Source organism: Sphaeramia orbicularis, chromosome 21 (assembly GCF_902148855.1).
Source record: "Sphaeramia orbicularis chromosome 21, fSphaOr1.1, whole genome shotgun sequence".
Classification (NCBI taxonomy): Eukaryota; Metazoa; Chordata; class Actinopteri; order Kurtiformes; family Apogonidae; genus Sphaeramia; species Sphaeramia orbicularis.
The window spans coordinates 26,610,394-26,623,573 of NC_043977.1; the positions used below are offsets into that span (position 1 = coordinate 26,610,394).

At 39.9% G+C, this 13,180-nt stretch overlaps 1 protein-coding gene across 2 annotated transcripts in view; it reads right to left on the minus strand.

Annotated features, from left to right (window-relative positions):
• Positions 1–12,463, minus strand: part of rif1 (replication timing regulatory factor 1) — a 31,321-nt gene extending 18,858 nt beyond the window's left edge. For both annotated transcript variants that reach the window (XM_030124813.1, XM_030124814.1), the window contains exons 1-12: positions 12,273–12,463; positions 11,700–11,746; positions 9,843–9,979; positions 9,640–9,718; positions 9,430–9,526; positions 9,079–9,209; positions 8,884–8,978; positions 6,678–6,867; positions 4,795–4,887; positions 3,689–3,827; positions 3,452–3,603; positions 83–197 (exon numbers count right to left, since the gene is read on the minus strand). In XM_030124813.1, the coding sequence (XP_029980673.1) occupies positions 83–197; positions 3,452–3,603; positions 3,689–3,827; positions 4,795–4,887; positions 6,678–6,867; positions 8,884–8,978; positions 9,079–9,209; positions 9,430–9,526; positions 9,640–9,718; positions 9,843–9,958 (1,207 nt within the window). In that variant the 5' untranslated portion in view covers positions 9,959–9,979; positions 11,700–11,746; positions 12,273–12,463. The remainder of the gene's footprint in view (positions 1–82; positions 198–3,451; positions 3,604–3,688; positions 3,828–4,794; positions 4,888–6,677; positions 6,868–8,883; positions 8,979–9,078; positions 9,210–9,429; positions 9,527–9,639; positions 9,719–9,842; positions 9,980–11,699; positions 11,747–12,272) is intronic.
• Positions 12,464–13,180: the final 717 nt, after the last annotated feature.

Sequence of the window (13,180 nt, forward strand, 5' to 3'; positions counted from 1 at the left end):
ACAAAACAGTGTCGTCCCTCTGTTGTGGACGCAGCATCAGGTGCAGCACTGGTCAGCGCACCGTGCGTAGAGAGAAACGTACTGGTCTTTGGTGTGCCAGGTGCAACAGAACCATTTTGATTAACACCTCGAGAGGAAATGCCTGGGACTGAAGCAGCATCAGACCCAATGGTGCACTGGAGCAGAGGCACAGAAACCTGGAGACACACGGGCCAAAAGACAACATAAGTTTACTCAGAACATTTTAAAACTAACACAGTGTTACCAGTAAAGCCCGACCATAATGTTGATTTTGGGGGCCGATGCCGATAATGGGGGCTAAAAAAAGCCAATATCCGATAAATTGGCCGATATCTGATATATCGGCAGATATATGAAATAAGAACATTGATATATGTAATAGTCTTATATTAGATAATGGTGGACGCACAGATTAACAGTTGCATCTTTGTTTATCTAACAAAGATAATTTAAACAACTTTAAAATGCTGTATAATAGTCCTATATTCGACTAGTATGTGACCTTGAAATTGTTCACCGTGAGGGAAAAGATTCAGGTGCGTAATCACGGAAAGACTTACGGATTTGTGATGCTTAGGCTATGACTCAGGTTCTACTGATTTGATGAAAAATTTGTGACGAAAGTCATACGCAGCTTTAATATATAATAAATTATGGATAATTGAATGGTGACAAAGCTTTATAATAGTCCCTTTTCCACCGCAGAAACTTAACCCAGAATTTTGAAAAACCTCAATGTTTCAACCAAAATTACCCGGGTGGAAAAAAAAAAAAACTGTGAAAAAGTAACCAGAGCCTACTAATACCCCCGCCTGGTTGCACAACACTTTCCCCTCCTGCTCACTGACACCCTTAACTTTCAATCTTTTCAAAAACTTTTCCAAAACTTGTAAAAAAAAAAAAAAAAAAAAAAGGCAAAATATTGAGAGAAAGGTACATGTAAAGAAGGTGTATCAAATCCGAACAGAATCAGGTGAATAGTGGCAAAGAAGTTTAATTTTTCTAAAAATTTGTATTAAAAAATAAATAAATAAATTTAAAAAATCCAAAAATTGAAATTCAGCCATCATGACCTAGTGGTAAAGAACATGTGTGTCAAATTTAAAAAGCATCGGGTGAACAGTGTCAAAGAAAAAGGCTGGACAATATTTTCCAATGGACAAACAGACAGAATGCCTGGTACATCTATATACCAGGGATTAAAGCAAAAAATTTTCATCTGACTGAAAATTTTCTTCTGGTCAAAATCATTGGCCACTATTAAAAATGATGCAATACAATACTACTATAGCATACAAGTTTATATAGTCAAATTTGGCAATACTGTAAAAAACACTGAATGGGAGAGTGTACAGGTGTAGAAGATTAGTAACATGGATAGAAAAAATGTCATGAGTGGTATTGGTGGGGGGTCTGGGGGTCCTCCCCCATAAAATTTTTAAAGCTTCAGGTCAATTTTGGTGCTCTCTGGTTAATTTTAAAGGGTATGAAAACCTTTGAAGCAAGTGAAAATAACTAGAAGAAAACCTTACTGCAAAAAATGAGTGAAAAACTTTTTATTTAACAATTTAGGAACCCCTAAAACATAACTCCAACTCCAACAGCACATGAATTTTGGGGAAAATGTCTGTGTAAATGTAACCCTAACCAACTAATCTTCAACTTCTCAGATTGATGGCAGATCAGGACTTTTTTACCATTGGAACCATACAGAATTTTCTTGTGGCAAACTATGCACATGCACGCACCAGGCTGCTTCATTTTTTTGTACCATGATCTAATTGGAGTTCCATCGTCTCCCTTCTCATCAAGCCATGCCCACTTCCATCTACAGGGTGTCCCATAAGTCTCCATACATAGGAAAAATAAACGTTTCTTGACATAAACCATTTTTATTTATATAATATGCTCTATATGACTGCCATTTTGTCGGGAACACATTTCAATGCGTGTCCTCCACTGCTGTAAAACTATAAAGAAGAAATATAAAGAAATACATGTTAGAACCATATATGTATGGAATGTATTATGTCTCCTATGTATGGAGACTTATGGGACACCCTGTATTTTTCACGCATCTCTCAATAGTTACCACTTCAGCCCCTTCCTCTACAAACGTGTCCATGATGTTGTATATGCTAGCCAAAATAATCTGTACGTCGTCAAACCTGCGTCCACACCCCCCCACCCCCCGCCGCCAATATTGTAGTCTCTTTTGATTGGAAGAAATTACGTCAACTGAAACAGAAATTATATTCCGTTACAGATACTTTCTGAGGGTATTTAAAATACAGTGGCTTTGCAAATACCAAGGGTGTTACTCATTCATTCAATTTTATCTTCGTACTGTACCACACAGATAGAAATAAGATGCTAAACAAATCAAAATAAAGCACTTATGCAGTCAGGCGCGTAACCGCGTAAGGCCGCACGCACGGGAAGGGCACATACACACAAACACACACACTAGTCATATACCGGCAAGAGGAGATAAGCTATGAACCCAAACATGAAGGTCCATGTAGATCAGTTCTGTCTTCTTCCCTTTTCACTGTGGTTCTTTCATAATGAAAGCTACTTGTTAGCACTAAACTAAAGTTAGGCTGGAGGCTGAACTTCGGTAAAGCTGAACTTGTCCATGTGTTTCTGAGGCACAGAATGAGCAGCGTTTCCTTCCAAAGATAAATAGTCATCGATCTGTCCTCCCAACATAAAAATAAAGAAGTCATCTTATTATCATCACTGTTAAACCTATCAGCCCCCTGTGCGTGGCGTGTTAAACACCTGCAGACCCAGGACAGCAGACCTAGGACCCGGTGCCAACTGGACTCCGCGAAACACGTGGGGAAGTTACTTCAATATGACTTTTTTCCCCCCTCAATTTTTCCATTTGACGGAAATCCGTCGTGGTGACGGAGAACTTTAATCCCTGCTATATACCCCCGCTCCCTGGGGCGGACGGGGGTATAAAAACTCCCTTGGTCCCAAACTCTCCCTGAAAAAAAGTAGCTAGTAGGGGGCAAGGACTTTTTAGACTTCCCAGGTTTCTTGAGGGGTTGGGCTGTGTGCTGATTGGTGGAATAGTGTATGTGTTATATTTACCCTCTATGTTTAAACCAGTGTGTGGCTGCAAACTTCCATGCCCATTTGTCTGTCCATCCAAACAAATTTAACACTATGTTTGGTAAATAAGCTCAAAAGAAATTAAGTGACTAGAAACCAAGGCTGATTTAAATAAATTTCCCACAAATTTGAAGTGGAAACACAAACCACACAGATTACCAGGAATTCTTTTCCCCAGGTAATGTTGGTGGAAAAGACACCAATGACACAAAGTCAAATTCAAGATGTACAAAAACAGACTTAATCCAGGTAGTGGAGGTTGTGACAGGTAATGCATTACAAAAGCAGACGGAGGAGTGTGTCTGACCTGTTCGAAGTTGGAGGACAGGTTGGGCCCCAGCTGGACCACCAGGTACCACCAAACCTCCACCTTTGTGAGCAGCAGTGCCTCTGTCCTGACGTTAATGGATGCGAGGGGCTGCATCAGGAGCTTCATACGTTTGGAACTGCAAAGGATGTCTTCAAGAGAGACACAAAAGAAACTCAGAACTCCGACGTAATGACAGAGCCAAAGAAATACAGTCCAGATGAAACTAGGACTCACCGGGGTTGATGGCAAAGTTGTCTATCAAGCTTTTCCAGGCAATAAAGGCTATTTTTTTGATTGTAGGAGACGAGCTGCGGAAGCCAAGCTCCTCCAGATGCAACAGGGAGTTGATGAAGGGACCTCCTCTGTGGAGGAGCTAAATGAACAGAGTAAGCTTTAATTCAACAAGTTTTGTTTACATGGATCCTAATATTCCAATTATGACCAGATGAAAATACCAATTAGAAAAAAATACCTGTTGTAACCACCTCAGTCAGAATAGATACTATATTAAACATGTTATCTAATCTGAATCTGTTTCTATGATAGGAATAAGGATTCAGGTGGAATCTCTAATCAGAATACTTTCAATCACATTTACATTTATGCATTTGGCAGATGCTTTTTTCCAGTGACTTACAAGGGAAAACCAAAATTAATAAATAAATAAATAAATTAAAAAAAATACAAGAATAGATTAAAGACATAAAGCAGCTGTTCAATTAAAAACACTGTCATACAGATGATTAAAAAGCAAAATTAAAGACTAAAAATACAAGAATAGATTAAGACGACATACAAACAGCTGTACAATTAAAATAGTGAAATAAAAATACCAAGATTAAGAAATATTAACCATAAAACTTCTTTATTTGTCTGTTGTGACTAAATGGGTAATATTCATGTCACTATTTAAGAACATGTACAGGGGTTGGACAAAATAATGGAAACACCTTAAAAAAAAAATCAACAAAATATAATTTAATATGGTGTAGGTCCGCCTTTTGCGGCAATTACAGCCTCAATTCTCCGAGGTATTGATTCATACAACTTGTGAATTGTTTCCAAAGGAATTTTAAGCCATTCTTCAGTTAGAATACCCTCCAACTCTTTTAGAGACGATGGCGGTGGAAATCGACGTCTTACTTGAATCTCTAAAACTGACCATAAATGCTCAATTATATTGAGGTCTGGGGACTGTGCCGGCCATACGAGATGCTCAACTTCATTAGAATGTTCCTCATGCCATTCTTTAACAATTCTAGCTGTATGGATTGGGGCATTATCATCTTGAGGTGAAGGTGTTTCCATTATTTTGTCCAACCCCTGTAAATATACTTTACCTTCCCGAGCAGTTTGACAAATAAGGGCCAGAGCTTCAGCACATTCGTTTCATTCTTAGACATGAAGAGCTTCTGCAGCTCCGGGACCAGTTTCTAAAACACAAACAGAATACAAGAAAGAAATCCTTTACATTTTATACTTCAGATATTTTTACTCAAAACTTGTTGTGCAGAATATGCACCTTATTGTACTTTTGGTTCTTCTGCATCAATGAGCCCATTTACATGCAGACTAATACTACGATCTTTATGTGATTTCTGGAGTTATGAGATTATTCAAATAATCATGTACACAGTATAAGGGTCAAAACACGGTATTCGAAATCTCTCCGACGGGACATTTTGGAGACAATTTGACAGATTAGTGTTGCTAAATGACCCATATTTTTACTTTTAAATTAATTTTTGCTTTAGTTGGACCATAAGGGATCATCCGAAACAAGGAGCTACTTTATATTGAAATAAACGTTGGAATGGCCATCAATTAAAGTTCACTCTCTGATGGGACAATACTGTGTTTTGACTCATAATCAGATATGCTTTATTAGATAACAGCAGTAATCTGATTATGAGAAATCAGATTAACACACCTGGATTTCTCCCCAATACACCCAAGTTTTTGTGTATGTTCAGTATATCTGCTAATATGATTTATTCTTTTCCATCTGCACATGTGAAAACAGTAGTGACATAGTTAAAGGTGGGCAGGTGACAATAGGAAGCTTTATTCTACTGTCACTTTGTGGTATGTTCTACAGCCCGACCGATTAATCAGCCCAATTATAGCACATCACCGATTAATCAACATTGGTCAATATGTAACCGATGTATTAATTTTTTTGCTGCGTGGAGATTGAATTGCTCTGCTCCTGTGTCTTTGCTGCCCAGAGAGATAGAGGAACAGTAAAGTGTGCTCAGTTTCACTTCCACTTTGACAATCATGGACCGCTATTATACAAGACTATTATATCCTGTGTATATCAATGTTCTTATTTCATATATCCGCCGATATATCATATCATATCAACTTTATTTATAAAGCACTTTAAGAACTTTACAGCTGGCCAAAGTGCCGATACATCAATTATCAGCCAATATATCGGATATCAGCTTTTTTAGCCAAAATAGCGGAATTGACCCTAAAAATCCCATATTGGTCGGGCTCTAGTATGTATCCAATTATCACATTTCTGAAGTACATGTAAAGGCCCAATCATGCGCTACGTTAAAGACACACGTATACGGACGGTGGATTCTGTCTGTCCTGTGCGTTCATTACGTCCATATTCTGTCCATTCCCTGGGAGCTTGTGGATGCATCCCCAAACGGAGGATATGAAGCAGTACCACCAGGAACCGTGGAAGCAGTGGTGAGATTTGAAGAGAAAATTTCCAGAAATGGCAGAACTTGTCAAAAAGCGACTGTGTAAGTTACTGAAAAACAACTAATATTTATGACAACTTCCCTTTTCAGTATCAACATTAGTATAATATATCCTCTGTCATCACCCTGTTTGTTATTATTCACGTTCTTCTCAAAAAATTTGCTGTTCTTCATAGTATTCAGCTAGTATGTTCATTAAGAGCAGTGCCCTCTGGTGGACTGACTGACAAACTATCATTCCAGCGCAACAATATTAAGGCAGTGACACTAAACACCATTTGAAACAGACGCACCTATTTACACACATAAAGCGAGCATGAATGGGCCTTAACTAAGTCAGATCTGATTACTACAATTATCTGATTACTCCGCTATCAGATTTTTATGGTCACGTAAACGGGCTCATTGTTTGCTTTCCATTACATTTAAGGCAAAATATGAAGCTAAACCACCTACTGAAACCTAGAATGATACAACACATGGACAAAAACAATACTCACAGACGACATCATTGGTTCAATAATAGCAGCTATTTCTGTCTGTCTCTCCAGGAGCAGAGGCATCCCCATCTCCAAGGCCGCTGCGGCACGAAGACGCACCTTGGGGGCAGAGTGAACTACCAGAGGGATGACCAGCTTCGCCCACCTTACCGACCCCTCGCCCATCTGGGTCGGCACCTGGTCCAGCATCCTTTACGCATGAGAAACGAATTACAAACACAATGAAAATACTGTAACACTGTGCGAAAAAGCAGAAATCAGAAATGTTTATGTTTACGCATTTGGCAGACGCTTTTTTCCAAAGCGACTTACAGGGGAAAACCAATTAAATCACTCAATCAATCAAATTTTATTTATATAGCGCCAGATCACAAAAAAGTTATCTCTTGACATTTTATATATAGAGTTGGTCAAAACCAGACTCTAAGTCAATTCTACAGAAACCCAACAGAATCCTCCAGGAGCAAACACTTGTGACTGGTGACAGTGGCGAGGAAAAACTTCCCTTTAACAGGCAGAAACCTCGAGCAGACCCAGACTCCTGGAGGATGGCCGTCTGCCTTGACCAGTTGGGGTTAAAGAGAGAGAGTAGAGAAGGGGAAAAAGAGAGAGCGATAGAGATAGGGACTGGGGGAGAGGGGGAGAAGGGGAGAAGGGGGGAGTAGGGGGAGACACATGGAGGCGGTTGAGGATAAGTGAGTGGTGATGATGAGGGCAGGGAAGAGGCCGGACCACCGCAGCAGGTCCAGAGATAATCGTGAAAGAATCTGTGGTTGTCCTGGGAAAAACCTTATTAGAATATTTAAAATGGAATGTTTGAAAGTGCTAGGACAGGAGGTGCTCTCGGAAGAGCTGGGTCTTCAGGAGCTTCTTGAAGATAGGCAGGGATGACTCTGTTCTTGTAGCACTTGGTAGAGCATTCCACCAACGTGGAACGACCCATGAAAAGAGCCTGGATTGTCTTGTACAAGGTCTGGGGACCACCAGACTACGTTCCCCAGACGAGCGGAGTGGTCGTGGGGCGATATAAGCTTTTATTAGTGCACCTAAGTAGACAGGAGCAGACCCACGGAGAATTTTGTAGGCTAGGATTAAAGATTTGAATTTGATGCGGGCAGCTATGGGTAGCCAGTGTAACTCAATGAGTAAGGGGGTGACATGTGCCCTTTTAGGCTGATTGAAGACCAGACGCGCTGCTGCATTCTGGACCATCTGTAGTGGTTTGACAACACAAGCTGGGAGGCCCGTTAGAAGAGCATTGCAGTAGTCAAGACGGGAGATAACCATAGTCTGCACCAGGAGCTGGGTGGCCTGTTCGGTTAGGTATGGCCTGATCTTTCTTAGGTTGAACAGAGTGAAACGGCATGATCGGGTGACAGAGGCAACGTGATCCGTGAAGGTCAACTGATTATCAATCATGACTCCCAAGTTACGTACTACACTGGTAGGAGCCAGAGGTATGGAGTCAGTAGTGATGGAGATGTCCAGCTGTATGGTTGGCTTAGCTGGGAAGACCAGCAGTTCAGTTTTGGACAGGTTCAGCTGAAGGTGATGGGCTTTCATCCATGCAGATATGTCAGAGAGACAATCTGAGATCCGCACTGAGACTGTGGAGTCATCAGGTGGGAATGACAGATAGAGCTGGGTATCATCAGCATAGCAATGATATGAGAAGCCGTGTGAGTGGATGATCTGACCGAGTGAGGTGGTGTATATGGCAAAAAGGAGGGGGCCCAACACAGAGCCTTGGGGGACCCCCGTGGTGAGGCGGTGAACTGCTGATGTGTGCCCTAGCCAGGACACACTGAAGGACCGACCAGTAAGTTAAGATTGAAACCAGGAGTGTGCGTGGCCTGTGATGCCCATGTTCCAGAGTATGGATAACAGGATATCATGATTGACAGTGTCAAATGCTGCTGATAAGTCCAGTAGAATGAGTACTGAAGACTTGGCTGCTGCTCTAGCCTCTTTCAAGGCTTCTGTCACAGACAACAGAGCCGTTTCAGTGGAGTGGCCGATTTTGAAGCCAGAAATGAGGTCAAGTTGTCACCAAAAACCACCACACAATGCAGTGAAACACCCATTTTTACCAGGTTTCAGTTACAGAAACATACTGGATTTATGTGATATTGCAGTGTAATACTAACAAATGTGATTCATGTGCAGCAATTAAATCATATGTGGTATCAACTTGCCGTCTACTTACCTAATGACAACATTTAACGCTTCATGCTCCATTACAACAGACTGAACGTCCTCTCTGCTCCACACACTCTCCAAGGTGGTTAATACAGACGGCACCTTAAAGACAAAACAAACATGGAGGAATTCACCAGAGCGTCACTACTAAAAGCAACACTTGTTCCCCTTTTTGCATAGTTGAATGTGAAATGATGCTCACTTTTGTACCGACTACAGCTGAAGGGAAGCTCTGTTTGGAGATGACCCATAATGATCTGGTGCATGTGTTCTTATCTGTCGATTTCACCACTAAAGAGCAAAGTGCTGAAAGTATTTCTGCTGCAAACGCTTCTGAAAAAGCAAGAACAGGTTGTCACTGTCAGTTGAAATTACGTGCTCGTCAAATTTAATTCTATTATTGGAATGAAATATGATCGCTAAAATACGGATATGATACAGATATGTAAAGGAGGGTAAATTGTGATGGAAGTGAATGCTGTGCTTTCATGATTGTGAACCTCAATAAAAATATTCTGGCCAAAAAAAAAAAAAAAAACAGAAATGGACGTACCAGGGACTGCAGAGGCGACATGAGAATGATAAACACAAAACCCCAAAGCTTGCAAGGCAGCTTGGCTCAGCTCTGCATTTGGACTGTTTATATGAGCCTGAGAAGATCACGAAACACAAACAAGATAAAAAATAAATAACTTAAATAAACAAACTTAAGATTGAAAATATTTCTGTTGTACTATATCACGAGTAATTTGGAAAATCTTACCAAGATAACTTTACCCAAACGACAAAAGTGCTTTTCAACTGCAGGGAGAAACTGGCGGCCTTCCTCTCCACTGAGCCGACTGCAAAGGAAAAGGAAAAAATGGTTCTTATCTATGTTTTAGTTGCAACTATGTGGCAAAGAGTGAGGAACACACTGTGAACACAACACATCCAGACAGTGAAGACCAAGGACTAGAGACCTACTTGGCGATGGTGAGGTAGGCGTCTGTCTGGTCAGACTGTCTAGCAGTGTTGTCCTCCAGAGACTGGAGCAGAGGGAGGAAGCTGGAGCTGCTCTGAGGCTCTGCTGTCGCCATCATTATTACTCACCTCCTCTAGGCCTTCCAAAAAAGAAAACATAAGAGAAAGCATAAGGGCAAAAATAAATAAATAAATAAATGAACCTGGCCATTTAATCATATCCAAATCAGAGTGTGGCTGTGTATTCATCAATAACATGTATGAAAATGATCTTAAACATATCCAATCTTCAATTTATGACACCATTCTGTAAAAAATAAGGGTCTCATCTAAATTTTCAGACATTAACCACGCTGAAAAAAAACAAATACAGTGCAGAAGACTGGCTGTGGCATGCCAAGATGTGACTGAAAACTCATCCAAAGTTCAAACATTAGTTCAGTGAAGTGCAAAAATGAATATATTCTTGTTTTCTTTGCAATATAAAGAGGTCATATTTTGCTAAACACACTTTCAATAGTCTTTGGAACATTTATTTGTGTATTTGGGGACTGTAACAGTTCATAAAGTTTGAATTTGAACCCTCCAGGTGCTGCAAAGCTATCTTTATATTCATTCCAGCAAAAGTTGAGTGGATTTCTACAACCCATTTCAATTCCTTCTAATTTGTTATGTTTTATAACTAGTTATGTCACGAAATTTGCACATATAAGGTCAAAACTTACAACGAACATTTCTCCGAGTATGACATAATTGTTTGTCAGCAGCAGCAGATGTAGTAAAAACTGAAAATATGTCCAAACTTTGAGCTGATTACCTAAAATGTTCAGTTGTTGGCTGTATTAACAAACACAAGTGGCTGAACGGGACAGAGCAGCACAGTCAACAACCTGGAGGGGGTGGGGTGTGAAGTGGATCATTTGCATTTAGGGCCAGCGCTCAAAACGACCTTTCTCATGTCATTACTCAAAACTAGGGTTGAAGATGGCCTTGTATAGTTTAAGTAATGAAGAATTCAGACCCAAGCATAGCATTTACAGTTTATGTAGACCGCAGGGAAATGTTTAAAAATGAATAATTCCATTAAAAAAATATATATGACTCCTTTAAGAATACAATGTAGTTTGGCCCATTATCTGCAAATAAAAGTTCTAAATTACTTTCTTTTATTTCAAGGCTGGGAGAAATGTTGTACTAGTTTCCAGAATAAACAAAAACACTGATTTAGTCAAAACGATAAAGTTAAAAAGTAAAACCAGTGGCCTGCTGAATTTGTTGGTAGTCTTTTGATGTTCCATAGTGAGCATGAAAACACTATGTTCTGCAGCACTGATTCACCAATAACACCCATGTAATTTTGCAATGGTTATAGAAGCTTGTTTTCACATTCACTTAATGATATCTGGCATAAAAAGTCACTTTTTCTTCTGATTTGACATAATTACCTTTGAATGTACTCTGAACATTGACATAATCAGTAAATTTAATAAAAGAAAATACATAAATAAGGAAAAGTTATGAATAAATAAATAAGGAATGGTTAAATATATTGACTTCTTTTTTTTTTTTTTTTTTTTTTTTTTAAATCAGTGTAAAACTAGTTCCAGGTCTCAAAACAAAAAACTTCAACATATCCCTTAAACTGTGGGAACTTGCAATTGGAATAATTCATTATTAAATAATCACACTTTTTGCATCCTACCGACCACAAGTTGTTTCACTATATTCAGTATATTGATATAGTTTTTTAAGTTTAGAAAATGCATTGTAACTTGAGGAAATGAGATGCATTGGAAATGGCTACAAAACAAAGAGCTGTGGCTAAAAAGGGACAGTCACATAACAGATGTGTGGACGTACCTCAGAGAGAAGCGTTAACCTGAGATCACCATCCACTGTATTCAGAGCTATAAATGAGAATAAAAAAAAAACACAGGGTCGAGTGAAGCTTTGAAATATGTTTAGAAACAATGACTAGTTCAGAGTTACTCAGCAGGAGCAGGCCATGACACAGGAGCCAACACGGGACGATCAGACTCCTGCTCTAAGTAGCACTAGTAAACTTTATAAAAAGCTCTAATTCAAAGGAAGTTAGAAATCCAACCACGGCAATCCACCCTGAAACTATATCAGCAGTGTATCTGGGTCAGACTGCGCAGATCCATGCGGTGGAACAGCAACACGCCTGCTCGTGTTAGCTTTAACAGGTTAGCAGCGTTAGCAGGGCTGCATGTCAGCACCAGGACCCACTGGGCGGACCGGAACGGACAACACGGCGGCTAACACCACGGTGACACATTCCGGATCAGGAGTCCACTGCAGGATAAATGTTTAGACTCACGACAAGCAGCCAAACGGAGCTAACGAAGACGCATTAACACTTAGCTAAGGAGTTTTCTGACACAGAGCATCCGCAGCTGACGGGCCACTCACCCCGGGGTTCAGAGTGCAGATGACCGGCCGCGGACACACCGACCGGCCGCTTCACTCTACCGCACTCCGTACGTCCGCAAACCACACTTTTATCAGTTTGATATTTTAGATTTCTCCTTCTTCTCCTGCGCTGTGTACTATTCGCTGTTGTTACCCCGCGAAATTGGTGGCGCCAAACCACTACGCCGACGTACAAAATTACCTTTGACCCCACGTACGTCACAGTCAGGACCGCCCACTTTACCTTATAAGGAGAAACATCGATGACAGCGCTGCAGGCTGGGAAAACCACAAATAAGTGAAAATTAAAAGAAAGAGTTTTTGAGAAAGAAATGCAAACGTATCCAAGAGCAGCAACATAAAATAAACATATAAAAAAAGATATTTGTGATGTTTGCTTCTTATTTTCTTTTCATTTAAAAAAAAGTTTCATTTCTTTATGTGTTTACATAGACTATTTATTATTATTATTATTAATATGCAGGAGGAAGTGATGATTGTAACAGCCCATGATTGACAGGTTTCCTAGAAAATAGTAGAAAATTACTTTTTTTTTAATCCTAAAAGATTGCTTGAACCTTTCCCATCAATCTGGAATCTGCACTAAATCATAAAATCTATTGTAAGACGAGTATTGATCATGTCTGCCCAGTGTTTTTTAGGGTTTGCGACGTTGAAGTAGTGGTGACCAAAGTGATATTTTTTTCACGGGCCCCCAAATCCCTAGCCGCACCCCTGTCAACCCATAAGGACCCAAACATCCACCAGCAACCAAAATCGTCTATTGATCTAAAATGTTTAACACCTGTTGATCCACTAAATCAATAATAAATATATATAAATAATTGGTGTAAAATACAGTTTGTCATCTTTTCATGGTCATCAGATATGACCTGTTTGGATGTTCA